Source organism: Hermetia illucens, chromosome 2, assembly GCF_905115235.1.
Source record: "Hermetia illucens chromosome 2, iHerIll2.2.curated.20191125, whole genome shotgun sequence".
Lineage (NCBI taxonomy): Eukaryota > Metazoa > Arthropoda > Insecta > Diptera > Stratiomyidae > Hermetia > Hermetia illucens.
Genome location: NC_051850.1, coordinates 87,013,172 through 87,035,113, shown reverse-complemented (window position 1 = coordinate 87,035,113; position 21,942 = coordinate 87,013,172). Strand labels below are relative to the sequence as shown.

General features: G+C 43.9%; 1 protein-coding gene across 1 annotated transcript; it reads left to right on the top strand.

Annotated features, from left to right (window-relative positions):
* Positions 1-107: 107 nt before the first annotated feature.
* On the top strand, positions 108-15,681 carry LOC119648376 (selenocysteine insertion sequence-binding protein 2). The gene is made up of 3 exons (XM_038050106.1): positions 108-422; positions 14,669-15,080; positions 15,133-15,681. The coding sequence occupies exons 2-3, from the start codon at positions 14,689-14,691 to the stop codon at positions 15,581-15,583; spliced, it is 843 nt and encodes a 280-aa protein (XP_037906034.1). The 5' UTR covers positions 108-422; positions 14,669-14,688; the 3' UTR covers positions 15,584-15,681.
* Positions 15,682-21,942: the final 6,261 nt, after the last annotated feature.

Sequence of the window (21,942 nt, the reverse complement as noted above, 5' to 3'; positions counted from 1 at the left end):
AAGCTTTCCATGCTTCCAGTGAAATTGTCATTGATTGTGAATTGACGTATTCTCGGAACAGCTGCTTTTGTGTACAAACATTCCTTTATGTATCAATGATTTGGTTTATGGGGAACAATTAGGTCTGGGGTGGAGGTCCGTTTTTTTCTTCACGGACAGCTATGATTCTCGAAGTTCCGGCAGCGCAGCAGGGAACCGGATGGAGTGTTGAAGAGTGAGTAGCGAATTGGAGCCGTGTTGAACTGGTCCAGCGTCCGGAAAAACAGCCGCCGGTGGCAATGAGCAACATTACCGGAATATTGCATGAGAAATTTTATGCGCGGGTGGTGCACGGCGCGACGTCAATCCTGGTATTTTCAAGGAGTCTAGTGGGAGCAGTCTAACGTCATTGCTTTAATCTCGTCTATGAATATTAAACTTTGGTAAGATCACTATTCAAGCAAATTAATATTTCTAACGACAAGGATTTGCGTGGGGGCACACCTTACAGACTTTCCTAGATAACTTTAGTTGTGTTCCTCCTGCAACTACAGAGGAGTTTTTCGATCATGGGGAGTAAGACGCCTAGCGACAGCGGCTCGCCTAGGTTTTAGTGTTCATCTTTCTATCTAAACTCAAGTGAATGAGAGCGTAGTGAATCCATATGTAAATTTGCCGCGTATAGAACTCTTACAGGGAAATCGTTTCTTTCCAATGGACTCGTGAAGTAAACGCTTTTCATTTTGATACAGCCAAGTAGCGTTTTTTTCTTGAATGTGTTTTTTACTTGTGAATGCTCACATAAACGGAATTTAGACGGTTACCCAGCAGTTGAAGATTCTTGAAGGGGTCGAAAACTACACTCCGCCCGGGCCTATAGTGGTGAAGCTTATAACTCGATGTTCCTTCACCAACTATTTCAACTACAAAAGGAAACCCGGCAATCGGTGTCGTTGTAGACGGAATTTACCCTACCACGCAGATGAATTGGGCTGGCAAACTTTCATGGTTACAATTCGTATTTGTTTGCAGTAACTTTAGTGCTTTGCTTGATAACTGTCTATGCTATGGAGAAAAAGTATACTTTAAATGCTGCTATTGACTGCTGGGGGGGGGGGGGGGGTCTGATGCGTCCATAAGCAGGGTACTCACATAAAAAGAAGTTCCGTGGTTCCCTCTTCCTCTTTACAGGATGGACACGTATGAACTTGAAGGAATCCTATTCTGAACATATGCCCACCTTGTGAATTATGGCCAGTCGGAATGCCCACAGTGCTTCTCCAAATTTATAAGAATGCCAACCGAGAAGCAAAGAAAGCGATCGCTGTCACCCGAGCGTCCCATTACAAATATCTTTACGATGAACTGGACACTCTGGATGGCGAGAGAGGTCTGTATCGACTTGTCAAAAGCCGAAACAAATGCACACAGGATATCGAACACTTCTGCGTTAATGACAAAAACGGTACTTTGATTACCAACTGTCAAGCCGCGATGGATAGATGGTGAGAATACTTCGAGCAGATTTCAACTTAAGAACTTATGGAAAAAGAAAGGTAGCCCAACAGAATGCTAAAATTACCGTCCGGCCCGATTACTTTCTCATATTACAAAGATTTTCGAACGCATTCTTGACAACTGTATTCACGAAATCGTTGAAATAACCGTGAATCAAGCCAGAACTGTGGAACTACTGAGGCAATATACGCTGCGTGGTTACTCGTGCGTTACTCATCCGTGAGAAGCATCGCCCTCTTTACATTGCATTTCTGGATCTAGAGAAAACGTTTGACCATGTGCCGCTCGAACGCATCTGGTATGCTCTACCACTATCCGAAAAGTAAAGTTCGAATTGTGGCGGGTGTATGAAAACCGCTTCGTGTCTCTGTTAGTGTTCATCAAAAAGCACCATCCACCACTCCCCTTTGTTCTTGTTATGGACACTGTTACACGGGACATCCAACGACCAGCGTCCTATACACTGTTTTTCAGATAATGTTTTCCTAGCATCTAGTAGCAAAAAGGATCTCGAACAACTTGTCCAAAAAAGGAATGATCGCCTCATGCAACACGGTCTCAGATTGAATCTGAATAAAACTGAACTTTTGACGACCGATCCATTAAACAGGCACCATCACTCTCAGCGGGAGTGACCTGCCCAGAACTCAGTGATTTAAATACCTTGGGTCAACGCTATCAGCCAATGGAGAACTGCGCTATCAAGTTGCTTCACGCATTAACGCAACCTGGATGAAGTGGCGTTCCACAACTGGTGTTCTTTGTGATCAACGTATCAACGAACGTCTCAAATCTAAAATTTACCGCAATGTCGTCCGTTCGACACTCTAGGGTTCTGAGTGTTGGCCAACTATAAAACACAATGAACGGCATCTTGCGGTAAAGGAGACGAATATCTTGCGTTGGACTAGTGGCGTGACACTTTTTGATCACATCCGAAATGAGGATATCCGCGATCGACATTGAAATCGATGGTAAATGACCAAAAGGCTGGCCGAAAAAACTGTGGCTTGTTGCGCTGGATGGGGATTTGAAATCTTCGAGTTTGCATCGAGATCAGGCATTTGATAAAATACAATGGCGAAACCGATCACGACAGCAACTCTTCCAATGCTAGTGCCTTTCGCGTTCATTTTTCCCATAGATCTAATCAATTTAGTTTATGAGCCGCTCTCATTGCAGTGTTCTGAATAGACAAATTCAAGGGCTGCAAATAAAGCAATGCATTTAGAGCTGCGTCGGATGTCGTGCTCATGGCACGGGTAATATTCAGACACACAATTCTTTGCAGTGTGGCTGGTTACAGCGAACATTTTTTTGTCTCGCCAAAACCCACCACAGTATGGATGCACAAGCGAACATAGGCCTAATTATAACAACTTATATCCACATTATTACCTGAGGCCCCTCTAAATCCCGATGTCGGGGCAAAGGTCCACCTACACAGCCCATCACCTGTGAGGACTAGTTTCATCTTTACCACTTCATGTTTGTTCCAAAGAAGCTTCTTGTCTAGAATAACTCCCAGATATTTCACTTCTTCGGAGTTGAAGGTGTGTACCTCCCATGTTTGGAAAGCAAGTACCATTCATACTCCAGTGTCGATAGCACATCTCCTTGAGGGCAGCCTTCCATCGCTTCCGTTGTTAGGTAGCGATCAACACCCACTTCAGCACATATCAATCTCTGCGTTAAGATACCATAGATACACTTCATTAAAGTTCCGTCTACATCATGCTCTCTGGCGGCATCACAGAGCTTTTGAAAAGGCGTGTAGTTAAACGCCCCTTCAATGCCCACGAACATCCCCATCTCGCCTTGCTACTTGCCTTTCAGAGTTGCATCCTCTATCTGAGCAGACTCAGAGCACTTTCCAGTCTGGTAAGAGTTTTGGTTTTCATTTAGTGGGGCAACCTTAGCGTCTTCCCGTGAATGTGACGCCGAACCAGTCTCACCAGACATTTCAGCGAAAATTATGTTAAGCTGATTCGCCTGAAATTCTTTGGATTAGCAATAGCATCTTTCCCAGGCTTAGGTATGAAGACTACCTTAACCTTCTACCAAGAGTTATACACATAGCCCAGAGCAAGACATCCTCGAAAAATATTTCTTAGAAGTTGCTCTAAATGCTGTGTATCCTCCTTTAGCATCGCTAGATAGATACCATCCATGCCAGGTTCATTTAAGTGTTCAAAGGATAGTATATAAGCGCTCACCTTTTCTTTTGTAATAACCGCTCTTGCAGTGTGCCAATTCCCCTTGCAACATTTTGGTGTGGAAAAGTTAGCAGAAACCGCCAATTCTCTTCCTTCCACTTTTGTCACTTGTTCTCCCAGGTGGTGTACTTCCAAGAGAGTCTGTACAGACTCAGCTCTGGAGATCGTGAAAGTTCCAGCAAGTTTTCTAAAGCAGTCCAACTTGGACGACTCATTCTTTTTAAGAGCTCTGCACAGCCTGTAGGTCTCCCTTTCTCCTTCCAGGTCATCACAGTATGCTCTAAAGGAGTCTCAGTTTCATTCTTATTGCTTTTACAAGCACGATTCAGAAATCGTTTGGTTTCCTAAGTTTGTCAAATCCGTTTTCCTAGGATTCTGTCCTTGCATTACAGACTGTTCATCTGCAATAGACTAAATTCTAAGTAACGGTCATCTAAGAATCAGTTTGCTTGCGAATTCATTGTTGTTATGATTGCCGTTTCTCTTGACTGGTTTTGGGCTGACTTGACTTTCAGTTAGAGAAATTATTTCGGGTGCATATTAATTACTTCAAGGTATTTTAAGGTATTCTAAAGGGTCGAATTTCAAGAGTATTTTTTTAGGCGTAATGAAAAAAAGGTATAAACATTTTTAGGATCAGTTTTCTTGTCAGTGTTTTTTTTTTTTTTGACATTTAAAAAAATCATTAAAAAACTTCAAAAATTGACAAAAATAGACTCTCTCTCTAGTAGGAATTCAAAAAACGGTTGACATGATTTCAATCTCTTAGTGATGTGAAACAAAAACAAGTCGGGAAACCGGAAGCTGGGCGCTTCAGGTATGAAAGGTTTTGCTTGCTTCTTCTGTGAGTATATTTGAGTGTAGAACTATCCCATTTGTACGTAGCCCGTTAAGAATATGCATTTAACATATCAGATTTAGTACTTCGGGTTGTAAATTTACACGGTAAGGCAAATTTGAGCTACTGTGACTTTGTTACTAATAGTATGATTTTGATCAAATTTGGAGATAATATGCTTCATATTATATTTTATACTATTACCAACTTTTATAACTCTCAAAATTATGACAATATACTATTATTAACTTAATTTGAACAGATATCGATATGGAGAGCATTTTGAGGCCTGCGCACCGTGTAGAGACACCTTCATGATTTTTTTCAGATTTTTCGGTTGGGTAGTTTCTGAGAATGGCTGCTTTAAAGAAATCATCAATTTGCACCCCTCCCACTCCTCGTCTTTTTAACAAAACGCAAAACTAAGACCGGCTTCGAAAAGTACTAATCGAGACCTTTCATTTGATACCCCACATGACTATATTTTGTTTTACAAACAAAACCTTAAAAAGGGCTAGGAAGAATTAGATTCTTCTTGAATGGAATTTTAATATGTCACTCGAATTTCAATTATTCTCGTTAACTATGACGTCAGCATCTTATTTGTATGGCTTAGAATGCTGTTAATTAGCACGAAATTGATAAGTTTGAACTGCTATAACTTTCCCATTAATAGTTGGATTTTCATGGAACTTGGCATGTATAAGACTGTCCTCTATGCCGGTGCAAAATTTAGTACACCTAGGAGGGAGGGAGGGAGTTTTTTAGTCAGTTTCTAAAAGTTGATAATATACTATTAGTAAATTTATTTGAGCAGATACCGGAATGGGACATCTCTCGAAGGTTAGATTTCACATAAGTGTTCTACACAAACCAAAAGGACGCGAATGTCAATTACTCCGGGTAATTATGACATCAGCATCTGATTTGCATGGCTTTGGAAGTTTAACTTTCTTTACAGTTAATTCCTATGAGAATTATTAAGCCAAACATTGTGAATATGAATCATTTTAATAGAATTTCTTTAAGTGAACTTTGATCATTTGCATGCGCGTAATATTTAGACTTTTGTATTTTAACTTTAATATTTCGTGTCACCGTATGCTCGTTAGAGGCAGAAGTCAGACTCGCTTCATGTGTTTCTTTTCTGCCCCTAACTCATGGCACACTTTTCTCGCCGGTCCTCCACTCCCGTGGCGAGCTCCGCAAAGTGGATAGATCCGCGCCATCTATTCGTTCGCATTCACAACATTCGAAATAAATTTCAAATGCTGCGAATCCTGCCGCGCCACATCACTCCGCCCCCAGATGAAACCTAGGGGTTTCAGCGACTGATCCCGGAACTTCGTTCGCCGTCAATCCACAAAACGGACACGACGCTGCTTCGGGGCGGACACGGGTTTCAGCCTGGACAGAGAGACCGCCTTCCTGCGTCCACCGATCTCGAGCTGGAAGAAATGTTCTCCCCGCTCGAGAACGCGGTACGGGCCCTCATATGGAGGCTGCAGCGGCTTCCGGACGGCATCCGTCCTGATCAGCACGTGCGTGCATGTGTCCAGTTCCTTGGGTGGTGGCGCTTTGATGCGTCGGAGATTGTCCCTCAGCAGACGCACCAACCCCGACTCCGTGAGACCCGATCTCTTGTCGAAGACCGGATCGCTTGGGAGTCTTGGGTTCTCCCCGTATACCAGCTCTGCGGGGCTGGCAGCAAATTCCTCTCGTCGGGTTGTACGCAGGCCGAGTAGGACGAGAGGCAAGACTTGGGACCAGGACGGATCGTCACGTGCCATAATGGCGGCTTTCAGCGTCCGGTGCCAACGTTCTAGCATCCCATTGGATTGCGGGTGGTATGCAGTAGTCCGCTAGCGTTTAAAACCAAGGAGTTTGCCTAACTCGGAGAAAAGGGTGGACTCAAATTGCATTCCCTGGTCAGTGATGACCACTGCAGGGACGCCAAAGCGAGGTATCCACTCTCGACAGAGGGCTTCAGCACATGATTGCGCCGTAATGTCTTTCAGAGGTATTGCCTCAGGCCACCGCGTAAACCTGTCGATGATTGTGAGACAATACCTATAACCGTGCGAGTCTCGCAAAGGCCCTACTATGTCGAGGTGTATCGTGTGGAAACGCTTGGTAGTGCGGGGGAATGAGCCCACTTCTTTCCTTACATGCCTGGAGACTTTACACTTTTGGCATGCGATGCACTCTCTGGCCCAGGAATTGATATCCTTGTTCATGGAGGGCCAGAAGTATTTTCCGGTGACTAACCGGTTTGTTGTCCTGATGCCGGGATGCGCCAAGTCGTGAACTGCGTGGAACACTTCCTTGCGAAATGTGGCCGGAATGTATGGCCGAGGTCCCTTTTCCGAGTCTTCGCAGCAGAGAGAGAGGTTTGAGCCGAAGATGGGCAACTCCCGAAATTTGTATTTGGGGTTGGATTTGAGGCTCTGAAATGCTGCGTCATCCTCCTGCGCCTTGGCAATAGTCGAGAAATCGAGTGAGGCGGGGATGTTAACCTCGGAGACACGAGACAAAGCGTCAGCAACTATGTTGTCCTTGCCGGACACGTGCTGGATGTCTGACGTAAACTGGCTTATAAAGCTCAGATGACGAAGTTGACGAGGGGACGCTTTGTCGGGCTTCTGTTTCAAAGCATACGTGAGAGGCTTATGGTCCGTGAACACTGTGAACGGCCTGCCTTCTAGGGAGAAACGGAAGTATTTGATGCTCAAATACGCGGCGAGCAGTTCGCGATCGTAGGTACTGTAGTTCCGTTGAGCGGAATTCAACTGCTTCGAGAAGAAGCTCAACGGCTGCCAAACTTGATCCACCTTTTGGTGAAGGGCAGCACCTACTGCGATGTCAGAGGCATCAACAAAAACGGCTAGGGGTGCATCTTGCAGAGGGAATGCCAAGAGTGTAGCGTCGGCCAATTGTTGACGGGATTTGTCAAACGCGCAGATAGCCTCTTCAGACCACACGATCTCTCGTGTGTCCTTAGTTTTGGGGCCAGACAAGTACGCGTTCAAAATGGACTGGAGATGGGCGGCCTTGGGCAGGAAACGACGGTAGAAGTTCAGCATGCCCAAGAACCTCAATCCCTCACTGTCTTTGGACGCGGGAAGCTTGTTATCGCTTGCACCTTGTCTGGGTCGGGCTGTATTCCTTCAGGGGAAATGAAATGGCCGAGGAATCTCACTTGTTTTTGGAGAAATTTGCATTTCTCAACGTTTAGGACTAAACCGGCCTCAAGGAGACGTTGAAAAATGCACTCGAGATGGGCTAAGTGCTCAGACTCAGTGGAAGAAGCGACCAAAACATCATCCAAATATACGAAACAGAACTCGAGGTTTCGCAGGACTGAGTGAATGAACCTTTGAAAGGTTTGCGCCGCATTGCACAATCCGAAAGTCATCCGGGTGAACTCGAAGAGTCCAAAGGGTGTGCATATTGCCGTCTTTGGAATGTCTTCAGGAGCTACTGGGATTTGGTGATAAGCCTTGGTTAAGTCCAAGGTCGAAAAGATGCGGCAATTCGCGAGGTGATGCGCAAAGTCGTGGATGAGTGGAATTGGATATCGGTCAGGAACAGTCTGTGCATTTAGCCTTCTGTAATCCCCACATGGGCACCATTCGCCGTTTGGCTTAGGGACCATATGCAGTGGGGAAGACCAACAGCTGTTTGAGGGCCTGCAGATACCCTGTTGAACGAGTTGTTCAAACTCTTTCCGTGCAATTGCCAGTTTCTGAGATGGTAGAGGACGCACCTTCGAGAAGATCGGGGAACCAGTAGTGATAATGTGGTGCTGCACATTGTGCTTCACTGGTTTGGAGAGACTACACTTGGTAGTAATCTGGCTGAACTTTTGGAGAAGTGCCCGAACACGAGAGTCGGTAATGTCTTCTAAAAGAACGGAAAAATTATTGCCTGGGTGAGATACCATATGTCCCGACGAATTAAGGTTGGTCGTGGAATCTATAAGAGACTTGTTTTGCAAGTCCACCAGCAATCCATAGTGACACAAGAAGTCTGCGCCTAGTATGGGGAAGCTGACATCCGCCAGGATGAAACGCCACGAAAACGTCCTACGCAAGCCAAGACTCACGTCCACTTGCCTATACCCGTACGTGTTTATGCGGGAGGAATTTGCTGCCGCAAGTTTGAGCGGTTGTGGGAAAAATTGATGTTGCCGAGGTACGGGAAGAACCGAAACCTCCGCACCAGTATCGATGAGGTAGCTGCGCCCGCTGAGGGGGTCGAAAATAGTTAGGCGACGTGGCGCTGCGTTCTGGGTGGCCGTCGCCAAGACCCCCCGCGGACCTAGTTTTTTGCGGTAGGAGAGAATCTACACGGTAATGTACATCTTGTCGCTTTATCCCCGAATCTGCGGTGGTACCAGCAAATCCCTCGGTCCGCGGACTGTCCTGACGACCTGCTACCTGATCGCCCTTTTCGGGTGGCAGACCGCGAGCGTGCTCGCGATCTGGCGCCCGAACGCTGAGCGTCCAACGTCGCCCGCATCTCGGCCACATTGGCTGTTAAAGCGGCTATCTCGCGCCTCAAGTCACCCACCTCATCCGACGGTGGTTGAAGGGCCGCCAAGGTTGGGCGTACGTACACCTCCTGCACCTGGTCGGCCGTCGCTGCCAGTTCCTCCAAGGAACCGGAGACGCAAGCGAGGATCGCCTGGGTGCCCTCCGGGAGCCGTCGCAGTCAGAGCGACTTGATCAGGTCATCGCTAATCTTGCTCCCACCCAATTGCCTCATTTCACGAAGCAATTGGCTGGGAGTTCGATCACCCAACGTTAAACCCGCCAGCAAGTGGTCTAATTTTGCCGACTCGCTTGCCGACAGGCGCCTGATCAACTCGCTCTTGAGCTGTGTGTACGATGCCGACTTCACTACGTCGGACACCAGAAGAATAGACTCCTCGTCCAGGCCGACCACCGCGTAGTTGAAGCGGGTCGCGTCCGATGTGATGCCGGACATTTGGAACTGCGCTTCCAAATGCACGAACCACAGCTCCGGGTTCCGCCGCCAAAACGGAGGAACGCGTACGGCGAGGGTGGTCACTTGCGGGTCCGATGGGCCTGCCGCGTCTTTACTATCAAACGACATCTCGTTTCACGAAAAGTACGAGTTGTAATGCAGACGCGGTGAATTTAAAACGAAACGCGGTGAATTTTACTCCGACACGGCAGGCCGCACCCACAAATGCACGCACGAACAGAGAAATGACGACCGAAGCGGACGCTCTCCAGCGCAGACCAAAAACACCACCAAGGAAACGGAGAACCCGCGATGTGAAACACCTAACGCCGTCTCTTGCAGCGATTTTCGATTATTATTATCACAATTTTTAAATTTTAATACTATAATAAACAATTAGTGTACAAATTCAAAACTAATGATAATGTCGTCGGATCGTAGCGCTGATGGGTTGCGATGCGGCGTCTAGTTCATTTGGCACGAGCACTCAATTGCAGGGAACGATACGATGGCACCAAACTCAAACTAAACCTGCGAGTTGATTGAAGCGAACTGCTGATTTTGTGGTAGCTGTTGTTGCTGCTGTTGATATTGTTGCTGTTGTGCTGGCGGTTGATTATGATGTTGTTGAGCTTGAGGCTGATATTGTTGTACCTCGATGGGATTTTGAATGCTTCCGCCGTTGCTGCGTTGTCGATGTTGAAAGGTGGTCGCGCTCGTTGAATTGATGGTGGCTGCGGCAGTGATGCTAACGTCTAGCGCTGCGGTGCTGGCGTCTGGGGCTGCGGTGCTGATGCTTGGTTAACTTTGGCTGAACAAATGCGTGCCCTGTCTCTGCTGGTGGTGTTGCTGCGACTGTTGCGGCTGCTGCTGTTATTGTTGGGGGATCACTTTCGCTACCTTGATTGTGCCGGTAATCACATTTGGAGTTTGCGACGGAATAGCCAGTGGAACGATAGTCTCGGAGGAGGCAATGTTCAAGTTTTGTGCGATGATCTGCCCGCTTGATTGGTTCACGCTGACGATTGGCGTTATAGACTGCGGAGCGGCGCTGGACACGCTGGCTCCTTGCTGCGATGTTCGCTCCGGGGTCACCAATTTAACTTTCTTTACAGTTAATTCCTATGAGAATTATTAAGCCAAACATTGTGAACATGAATCATTTTAATAGAATTTCTTTAAGTGAACTTTGATCATTTGCATGCGCGTAATATTTAGACTTTTGTATTTTAACTTTAATATTTCGTGTCACCGTATGCTCGTTAGAGGCAGAAGTCAGACTCGCTTCATGTGTTTCTTTTCTGCCCCTAACTCATGGCACACTTTTCTCGCCGGTCCTCCACTCCCGTGGCGAGCTCCGCAAAGTGGATAGATCCGCGTCATCTATTCGTTCGCATTCACAACATTCGAAATAAATTTCAAATGCTGCGAATCCTGCCGCGCCACAGAAGCAGTAAATTCGCGCGAAATTGCTAAGTTTGAACTGCTATAACTTTGGCGTTAATAGCCAGATTTCCACGAAATTTATCATGTATTTATGAAATATTGTCCTCTATGCTGGGTTTGGAAGTCCTAGGATGAATTTAAGGGGGTTTTTTAGTAAATTTCTAAAAAGCAGTAATATACTATTAGTAAGTTTATTTGAGCAGATATCGGAATGGGACATATTTTGAGGCCTAGATTTCATGTAGGCGCACCACCCTGATTTTTTTCGGATTTTTAGGTTGGGTAATTTCCGAAAATGAGTCCTGTCTCACTTCAAGTGCGTACATTTTGACTCCTTACTCACGCACTTTGCAATTTATGCCAAAACTGATGTCAGTTTCGGAAAGTACAAATCGAGACCTTTCATTTGATACCCTAGACAGAGAAAAGTGCCTTTATCGACTCGGTAGTTGTAGAACAAGCAATTAGAGGCCAAAGAAGCCTCTTTAGTTGCTACATCGATTATGCCAAGGCTTTCGGCTATCCTCCATCTGTATCGCATTGATCCTAAACTAATAAAGTTCTTGGCGACAGTCATGGAAGGGTGGAATACCATCTTATCAGTGCCTTCATCTGAGGGTGCTTATACCTTGGAGTCCATCCGTATGCGGAGAGGCATCTTCCAGGAGGATTCGTTGGGTCCCCTTTGGTTTTGCATGGTACTGAATGACGCTAGAGGGCATGGTTTCGCAATCAAATATGGCATGCGTGCTTAGTGCGAGCTAACACACTTGATGTACTTAAATGACATCAAGGTGTGTGCTGGTACTGACGACCACCTTAGAAGTTTATTGTGAATATTGGGCATGTTTAGCCGTGATATTCGGATAGAATTTGGATTATGCAAGTGTCGAATTCAAACCATCTGCAAAAATCATCACCAGTTTGATGCCGGACATAGCAATGGTGACCTCCACATCGAAGCTATGATTGAGACAGCCTTCTACAAGTACCTAGCAATTCTGCAAGGAACCCATGCTCGAGTTGGTGATCTGAAGGATGCTCTGCTGTCCGAATTCCTGGGCCGTGTAAAGCTGGTGCTGAAATCGCATCTCTCGGGGAAGAATAAGATAAGCGCATTGAATGTATTCGCCAGCCCTCCACTGGTTTATGCATTCGGAATATTGCCGTGGACGAAGACCGATCTGGAAAACGTCCAGCGACGGATACGGACTACTATGTTCAAATTCCGAATGCATCATCCAAACTCTGCAGGGGAGCGGATGAACCGGCTTTGTGATATCGGAGGTAAGGGCGTGGTTGACGTGGCGGTACCACATCACGGCCAAGTCAACTCGGTGCGTGCTTATTTTTAAAGCAGAGCAGGCGAGTTCCTCAGACTGTGGGCTGACTCCGCTTAACTTGAAGGATCGATCTTTCAATCCTTTGAAAGGAGTGAAGTCGGACCAAGAGCGGATCGATGAATGGAAGTCGAAGGCAATGCACGGTAAACACGTGAATTGTCATTGGCAGCCATTTGTCGAACAGATGGCTGTGTGCTGAGGAGGTCTTTGCTGAGACGGAGAAATTCATTTAGGACGGCGTGGTCGCCACCCGAGCATATAAAAAGCTCATCGTGAGAGAGCGGGTGGCACTAGTGCAATACACTATCAGGCATAATGCTGTATGTAAGGTGATTCATCAAAACCTTGCATACAAGCAAAAAATAATCACAGGAACATGTCAGATAAAAATACGTGGAGAAGAACGTGAACTATGAGCGTCTCAAGAAAGTGGTTGTAGTTCCGATAATATTGTCAGCTACAGGTATTGCACTTAAGTCCCTCACGGCTTCCCTTGATGTTCTGGGACTTTTACAGAGTCTGGCTCAAACCATGCAGAAGTTTACCATTCTGCTTACGTGCTCGATGTTGTGGGGAGTTCTCGACGGATTCTTCTTTTAACCTACTATCGGCCACCAGCTTCCCTTTATCTTTCATGTAGGTAGGATCGTCCAAGCCTAAATCCTTGGCACTTAGTGCTAGTTTAGGTAAAATCCAGCATCTGCCGAGATGGTGACAACTCGGAATATAAATAATAATCGTTGGCGCAACAATCCAATTGAATCAAGGCTTTGAAGTGTGTTAGAGCCCTTCATTCAAAACCGTAACGGTACGCTACATGATGACAGTACCCTGTAGGAAGCAATGTGGTTAACATAGCGCTCGCCTGAGATTATTACCCTGATTTGACTCAGGTACTCATATACTGCGAATTCCTCTTAAGTTCATACTAAATCTGCAGTCATATAGGTTTCTATATTAGGGATCAGACTGGAACGTTTAATGAAAATCCTACTATTATTAACAAAGTTATAGCAGGTGTCTTTTTTCGAATTGAATATCGGGTATGTTCAATGTATACACACTAGGGGTTATATATAAATGGAAGCATTGTGTACCCAAATATGCTTACAAGTCAACAAAACCTTTCATACCTGAAGCGGCGAGCATCCGGTTTCCAGCTTGTTTGAAACTATATATTTTTGTGATTTTATCGTGTGGAAATTTATTTTTTAAGGCCTTAATGCGTAATACTTTTGTAGCTTTCCGGTTTTTTATCTAATTGGCAAAGTGTTTGCACAGAGGAGAGACAATATTGAAATAAATGGTAGAAGTATCAGCTGTTGGCTATATATATTTTTATTTGTAGTCTTAACTGAAATATGTCCTCGAAAAGAATTTAATTTATGGAATCACTTCTCAGAGGTAGGAGCCAAACACGGGAAATGTGAACATTTCATAAGCATAGGAATGTGCACATTGTTCACATATGTTTGCTGTTCCTACTAGCAAAAGTAGTTTACAAAATTCTCCGGAAGGTTCTCTACTTCAACGAACCTGAAAGCCCACAATTTTGTTTCCTAAGGACTTATGAGAACTGGAGAGATTATTGCCTTGTACAGTAGGAGCTTTGACAATATGGTGAGACGTGTAAAGCAAAACAGTTTTTCTAGACTGTAGGCTCTGTTCACTTCCAATAACAGTGCTCCGATTTCTTCATATCTATTACCGGGTATGAGTTTCGACTTAAAATAAGAGAAATTTTAAACGATTTCATAGTAATGATCTCGTATTCTTATTGTTTTCAATTAACCAGTGCCATTGAATGTTGCTTTTGGTGCTGGCTTTCCCATCATATATTTCGTGTATTCATTTTGCGACGGTTTTTCCTCAGAATTTTATTTTGATAATACAACTCTGTTCTGGAAATGTATTGAATGTGAAAAGGTTGACACTTGAAAATTTTCGTACTGAATGAATGCAAAAGCATTGATATCCTCACAAGCAGGGTCGGCTCGTCGTGATCGGTTCCGCCATTTTGTTCTATCAATCTGTGATCTCAATCTCCCAGTGTATCAAGGTACCGTTGCTTTGGCCGGCCTTTTGATCTCTTATCATGGATTTCGATGTTTACACCAATCTTAGCAAGTGAATTCTCGTTGGAGCGTATTGCGTGACCATACCATCGGAGTCGCCTCTCTCGCATTTTTTCCACAATCGGCGCAACCCCATATCGATGATATCCCTGAAATGGTAAATAATTTGATTCGACAGTGCTGCCCGCAGTAATTGAGAAAAAATGATTCTTCCTATTTAGGAATAATAATTAATTCTTAATAGAATTTTCTATTTTTGAATAGGTTTTTCTTACTTGCACCACATGGAACAAGACGTGCATAAAACTGATAACCCTGAGTCAAAAGCAGTTAAAAAAGAACGTACCACCACTGTAATTCGTAATAAGAGAAGGAGAATCAAACAGTTACATTTCAATCTGCTTGACTTTATTGTGGATAAAAAGAAACAGAAGGACGTCTCCACCAGAAAGAAACTCCTTACAAGTTCCCAGTCACACAGCGCACCCAATTCAAGAAGGATAAGAAAGAGGAAAAAGACATGCAGTAGATTGCGAAAAAGAATAATTCTTAATCGAAAACTTAAATCGGAGGCGAAGGAGAAATTGGTTGAAGATGACCTCGTACAACAAATCGCAAAATTGGAAATTGGGAACCAACCGCCCACGGCCTTTGTTCACTCCCGTCGTTTTCGAAGGTAAATTTGCTTTTTACAAACATTATCTAAACTTGTCGTTTTTCTTTCGTAGTTATTGTGATAACACCACATCTCCAAAGCTTTTAGATTTAACTGAAAAGCTGCTACGGGAGATATTTCGGTTTCAGGCAAGAGCTTATGACAAAAACCAAATAAAAGGTCGTGCACACAGGCGATATGTCTGTGGTTTCAAGGAATGCCTTCGTCAATTGTCAATTAATAAAGTGAAACTCATGATAATTGCAACAGATTGTGAACCCTGCAGTATTCCAGGAGGACTAGATGAGGTCCTCAATGATATAAAAGCCAAATGTTTGGAAACCAAGGTCCCTTGGGTTTTTTCCTTGGAACGAAAGAAACTAGGTTATATATTGTTCAAAAGAGCAGCGGTGAGCTGTGTTGGTATTTTAAGTTATGATGGAGCACAAGGTGTTTTCCATGAATTAATGGAATGTTCAGAGACTGAAAAACTCAGATATCGAGAAACAATGCAATTAAATTAAAATAAATATGTATTCCTAAAAGTCCGGAGGAGAATATTTGTTATTTGATTCCAATCCTACATCGGAAGCTTCAAATATATTTGAATTTTTAAAACTAATGAATATTTTACATAATTCCATGTCATTTCTGGGGTTTTTTGCATTGTCGTTAATATTTTTTTTTTATTTTAGATTTTGTTTTAAACAAATTATTATTAAAATCTGACTGTGTGAAAGTCCCAGGATACCAAGAGAAGCCGTGAGAGATTTATGCACATTACCTCTAGATGACAATACTATGTGAACTATAACCACCCGCTCGAAACCCCAAACTTCTTTGATTTTCAGAACCATTGGCTCATGTTTCACTTCTTCTCCAAGTATTCCTGTTCATGTCAATATAATGGATAACAGTAACATCAAAAATATACGCCGAGCGACGCGTCTTGTCAACTAACAGCATGTCAGGCTTGCGGTATGGTATATGGCGATTAGTTTCAACTTGCCGGTTGAACCAGTACCTGCCGTAAGTAAAACTATCGAGTACTGCCTGCCGTTCATATTGGTAAACCGGACGTATTTGCGTACTTGTATCCAAGGTATTGGCGAATCACCTTATATACAGGATTATGGCTGTCCTTGTATTTCACCGATGCTATTATATAATAGTGCAGCCAGGTTCACACATTCTGCATTGGTTTTTCTCCATCCGCTATTCCATCTCATCCGCTCGACAAATGGCTCCCAGTGTATATTATGCATTGCCTTCGACTTTATTTATTGACCCGCTCTTAGTCTGACTTTAATTAAATTAAATTTTTAATTAATTAGTAGAAAACATTTTCATAATTTAACACAATTAAATTAAAAAGGTAAAATGTTCAATTTGTTGCTGGTGTAGACACCATTTTAAGGATCGGGAGGTTAACTCCTTTCAATATCTTGAATTTTCTGTGAGATAATACCAGGGCGCAGCGGGTATACATCTCAGAGTTTTGCATTGAGACCGCTGAAAGATATTAATGGTGGATGGTTAGGCAGGGTCCCATTTCCAGATGAGTCTTCTATTAAGGTGTATTTTCAACAATTTAAAGTCATTCATGCTGGATTGGGGACATTTTATTGATTTTCGTTTGGGGAAGATTTCCCTTTCGCAAAATGAAAGTTACTCGCACACATCGATCTTACGTTGTTCACGGAGAATATGTTTGCATTTCACCTGGAATCTGCTTTTCGTTCAATATGATATAATTAGTTTATGAAAACAATCAAGGGGGAGTCGTTTGAAATTATTAAGGTAGTAGTACAGTTTTACGCTCGAAATTTTTACGTTACTTTATTATTATTTTTTAGTAGGAAGTAATACACGATCCTTCTGAGATTTTAGTATGATTTTGAAAGAAGCTTAAAATATACAATAAAAAGCTTCTTTCAGTTTGTGTTAATCAACGTATATTCTTCTGACCAAAGTAGACTCCTTGGGGAAGCGAACCGCCTTCTGTGGTAATCCGAAATCAAAAAAACAAATTCCTCTCTGTTCTCTCCTCTCTGAATATTAAGAAAATTAAATATTTTCGAGGTTCTACAGTTTGGCGTGGGTGTGTAGAATAAGGGATTCAAATTTCAACTGAATTGATTAAAAAGTTTTTTATGAGTGCTTTCCCGAAACTTTGAAAACGTGGTTTGGAGTAAAAAGCATATAAAGTTTTGACAATGGATTTGTCGTAACAAAACTTGTTAATGAGATGTTCTTCAACAGAGTGGGTAATATTACAAGCAAGAAAGTGATATTCTCCATGTATTCATTACATTCTTAATGTAAAGTTAAAATGTACGGTAGGTAGGTATGAATGGAAGAATGAAGAAGACAATAATTCTTTCCATTGCAAAATCATGGCCCGCAATAGGTGTGGTGAAGAGTACGCACTGCCTTAGAAGAGGGTAACATTGTACTACGGCATCTAAAGAACCAGGGTTCCTATATATAATCCAGGGAAACCTCACTAAAACGCGTTACATTAATGTAGTCAGTCAGTCCTTGGGGTTTAACATGAGTATCTTTCATGGAGACTTAATCCCACGGTCTTCTTAAGACACGGATTGATTTTGTGACCACAATCAGAGCCCCACCGATGCAAGCTACGATGGTATCAGTCTATACCAAGTGCATGGTTCAGCATTCATACTGGTGGATACAAGACCTACCTAAATCTCTACCGAACTAAGGAGTACGGCACCCGTGTTGAAACGCAACACCACGCCTAGGCCCGAAGGTCTCTGTTCGCTTGAACGTAACCATAACCCCCATGAAGCTGCCACTAGGGGGCCAACCGCAAACAACCGAGCTGTACTCACATACAACAGGAATTCTCCAGTATACCCCTGGTAAGGTTTCGTGACCAATTGCCACTTCAGATGAGTTCCCGTGCAGACTCGGGTCTGATCGCCCTGATTAGGCCTTTGGAGCATTCGCCTACTGAATCACGGCCGGCAAGCTAATGCGGTACAGCGTCTCCCAGTGCCACCACTATGGAGGTTCTCCTCGGCCACTTGGTTTTGGTTCAACCGACAGGGTTGCCGCCCAGTCTTCCTCGCCGCCACCTCTGAGCACCATCTTAATGTAGTAAGGCAGCACATATCAGCTACGATTGCGATGTTGGGGTTGCCACCAGATATCATGTTAGTTCATCACAACGAACCAAAACGCACAGCCATGGTCGTTGAGAAATGGAAATTGTTGACATAAATTGATTTGCTTTTTATTAAATTTGAAGTGTTCAAGTTTTTTTTTTGGCTGTGCTAATTTTTTTGGTTTTAGTACTATTTTTGTGTTAAAAATAACACTAATAAAATAACAAGTCGGGAAACCGGAAGCTTGACGCTTCAGGTATAAAAGGTTTTGTGTTTCCCTATGTGAGGAGCATAACGTAGTTCTCCATTGGCTTATAGCATTGATCCAAGATATTGAAATCGTTCAGTTCTGGACAGGTTACGGCCATTGCCAGAACTGAGCGATTTAAGTATCTCGCAGGGCAGATTTCTGCCATCGCCAGAACTCAAGAGCCGACACTTGAAATGTGGCGGCCCAGTAGTAGAGCCGGCTTCTTAGCACCCGGATCAGGAACGCCGGCCTATCGGCTCTCTCTTCTGTTTTGCGGCCTAGCACAGCATCCAGGTGGAAACGTTGTGTTATTCTGAACAGCAAGTTGTTTCTGGAACTCAGCATCATTCCGTTCTCTTCTGAAAGCCAGAGAAAACACTTGTTTGAACGATGGTAGCTCAGAAACCTTATTCAAGATTGGTCGCATACCCTCCGGAACAGTTTAACCGTCATATTTTAATGTATACACCTACCGACTCAAAGCGGCCTAGCGAGGGTGAAGTCCTTACAGCTAGGAGAGGTTTTCTTCTAAATTCTTCACACTACTTGGTATCGTAACCGCAACCGTCACATAAGACCCATCCATCGATAGCTTTGGCTGCAAATAGAAAGTTAGCCGCTGCTGGCCGAGCCCTCTTTGCTGGCTTTTGAGCCGAAGAATTTGGATCGTCAGATGACCGTTGTCGCTTCGGTTTACCCTTAGCCGCAGATATTTCGGACGAACCATTCCAATCAACTTTGGCACAACCCAGCAGTCATGATTTGATCGAAAGCAGTTTTTTGCTCCCGCTTCAATAAGTAGAGAATTTGAATCTACACTCAGATTTTTCATTGATGAGCTCACCCATTCAGTCAGGATTAGGTCGTTATAACCGAAATTTTATTTTTTTGAGGTTTTAAGTTCATTATAATTGACTGCCATGGCCTTTGTTTTCCCGGGAAAGTAAACCGGTCTGGACAGAGCCCCTTTTTGCCGAGACAAGACTAGTCGAAATTTTGGGTTGTCTGGTACTCAGTTTTCGATACGGCAGTCACACCATGGCTTGTTATTCTGATTGCCGTTTAGCTTGAGGTGTCAGCTCTGGTTCCCCGACAAGGTAGGTAATCGTCGAGGGGCTACGTGGGATTTTTACACACACTGTTCTATGCAGATGAGATTTTCCTAGCATCTCAGAACAAAGCTGATCTCGAGCACCTGAAACGCGCTGTGTTGGTCGTCCTGTTGCCCTCTATGGTTCTGAATACTGGTTGTGGCTATAAAAAGGTAATAAAGCGGCATAACACGCTATGATAACCTTCGAAATAAGGACATCCGCGACCAATATGGGGTTGTGTCGATCGTGAAAAAATGCAAAAGAAGCGCCTTCAATGGGGTGGTTATGATTATCGAAGTCAATGGGCGACCAAAAGGCAAACCAAAACAGTTATGGTTTGATACATTAGATGGTGATTTGAAAACTTCTCATCTTGACCCAGAAAAATTACGAATTCATTCCAGGTGTGCCAACCACGCTACTAGACGGGACAAAGGCTAAAGAAGCGAAAAAAGATTTAAGCATGCTGGTTGGAGTGCGAATGGTAGTATTATAAACCTCTTCCTCACAGATCTCTCAAGTTTGGATTTTAACAAGATTGGTCCCGATCTGGCTTTGCTAGGAGGACCACTCAGATTGCCACCATGCCGACCGTATATAGTCAAGTACAACATTGGCTCTATATATGTCCCCTGTTTGCTGTTTCATGGGTAGAATTCTTTGCGAGAGGCGCTCAGAATTGATTCAGTTTGGACAATTATTTTGTTCTAGGCTTTTTTGGAATGTTCCTTCATTCAAGGCTTTCGCTGGGAAACAAGTATCACTGTAAAGCAATGGAAACAATCAGTCTGCGATGTAGACTCCCCAGAATTGTAGTTTTGGCTGTATCAAACTCGGCCGCATCGGCAAAACAAACAACACTACCTATATAAATATACTGCTTAATATTCAATATTTGGTCCGTCAACGCATTGAGGGTAGTACGAGGATTTTAATTTTGTGCCTGTTGTTGTCTTCAAATCGCCTTGTTTTGCGAGACCATGCAGGCAACTGTGTAATCGTGGTGTTTGAAGTATTTTACGTCATGGTAAATTAGCTTTTAGTGTATCCTCCAGAGAAAACTAATTGCCAATCACAATCACAAGTGGCGATACGTTGTCTCCCATACCTTACACCAAAATACAAATGATAACGGACTGCGGATGATCCAATTAGCAGTGTCACACGAAATGTTTGTTGGAAGTACCTGGTTTGCGCGAAAAGCGATCCACAAACATACGTGGGCCTCCCCAGAAGGGACCACTTTCAACCAAATTGACCACGTGTTGATTGAACGCCGCCTTCTCTCAGCCTTGATGAATGTCAGAACAGATAGGGGGGCCAATATAGACTCGGATCACTATCTCGTTGGCATGGTGCTCCGAGCTCGAATAACAACACCACCCAGAATCCCCTCTGACAATCAGGTGAAAGTTAACACTGAAGCCATCCACAACACAATCCTCAGCGACAACTATAAGAGGGAAATGGATGCCGCAATAACCGCAGTCAACAGAGATCCTGGAGATGAAGCATCTACAAATGATCTTCACAATCACCTGAAGAATGTTATCATTGACACGGCCACAAAGATATTTGGCCCCAGCCACAAAAGGAGTCGGAGCGGCTGGTTTGACGATGAATGTAAGCTAGCAATGGAATGGAAGAATGCTGCTTACCGAGTAATGTTGCATTCTCAAAGAACGCGGGCACGCGCGGAAAAGCGACTTCACAGACGGAAAAAGGAAGCCTGGGATAACCAACAAATCTGTGAATTCGAAAATTACAGGGAGCAATGCACCAGGCGCGGAAGTTTTACCAACAAGTCAGCAGAATGAAGCCTTATTAACCTCGATGCTCATCCTGCCGAGACAAAAAGGGAAAATCTGATTTCCGACAGAATGGGCATATTGGAGCGATGGGTTGAGTACTTTGATGAGCTACTGAACATCGGGGAGTTGGAGGTCCCATATTGCCACCACCAAGTGTAGAAGAAACAGTCTGTGCAATTCATCGGCTTAAAAATCATAAGTCGCCAGGAACCGATAGAATTACAGCCTAATTGGTTAAATATGGAGGCGACCAATTACACCAAGACCAACTTGTGCCAATCAATGTCTGACGACTGGCAAAGAGCCATTATCTGTTTCATACATAAAAAGGGAGATATCACACAGTGCAGCAATTATAGAGGTATCACGTTCCTGAGTACCATCTATAAGATATTCTCCGCTATCTTGCTAGGCCAGATAGCCCCATACGCCCAGAACGTCATTGGCCCATACCAAAGAGGCTTCACTCCAGGCAAATCAGCAACAGATCAGATTTTCTCTCTGCGGCAGGCGATGGAAAAACTGTTGGAATATGGACATCAGTTGCACCATCTTTTCATCAACTTTAAAGCTGCCTTTGACAGCATAGCCAGG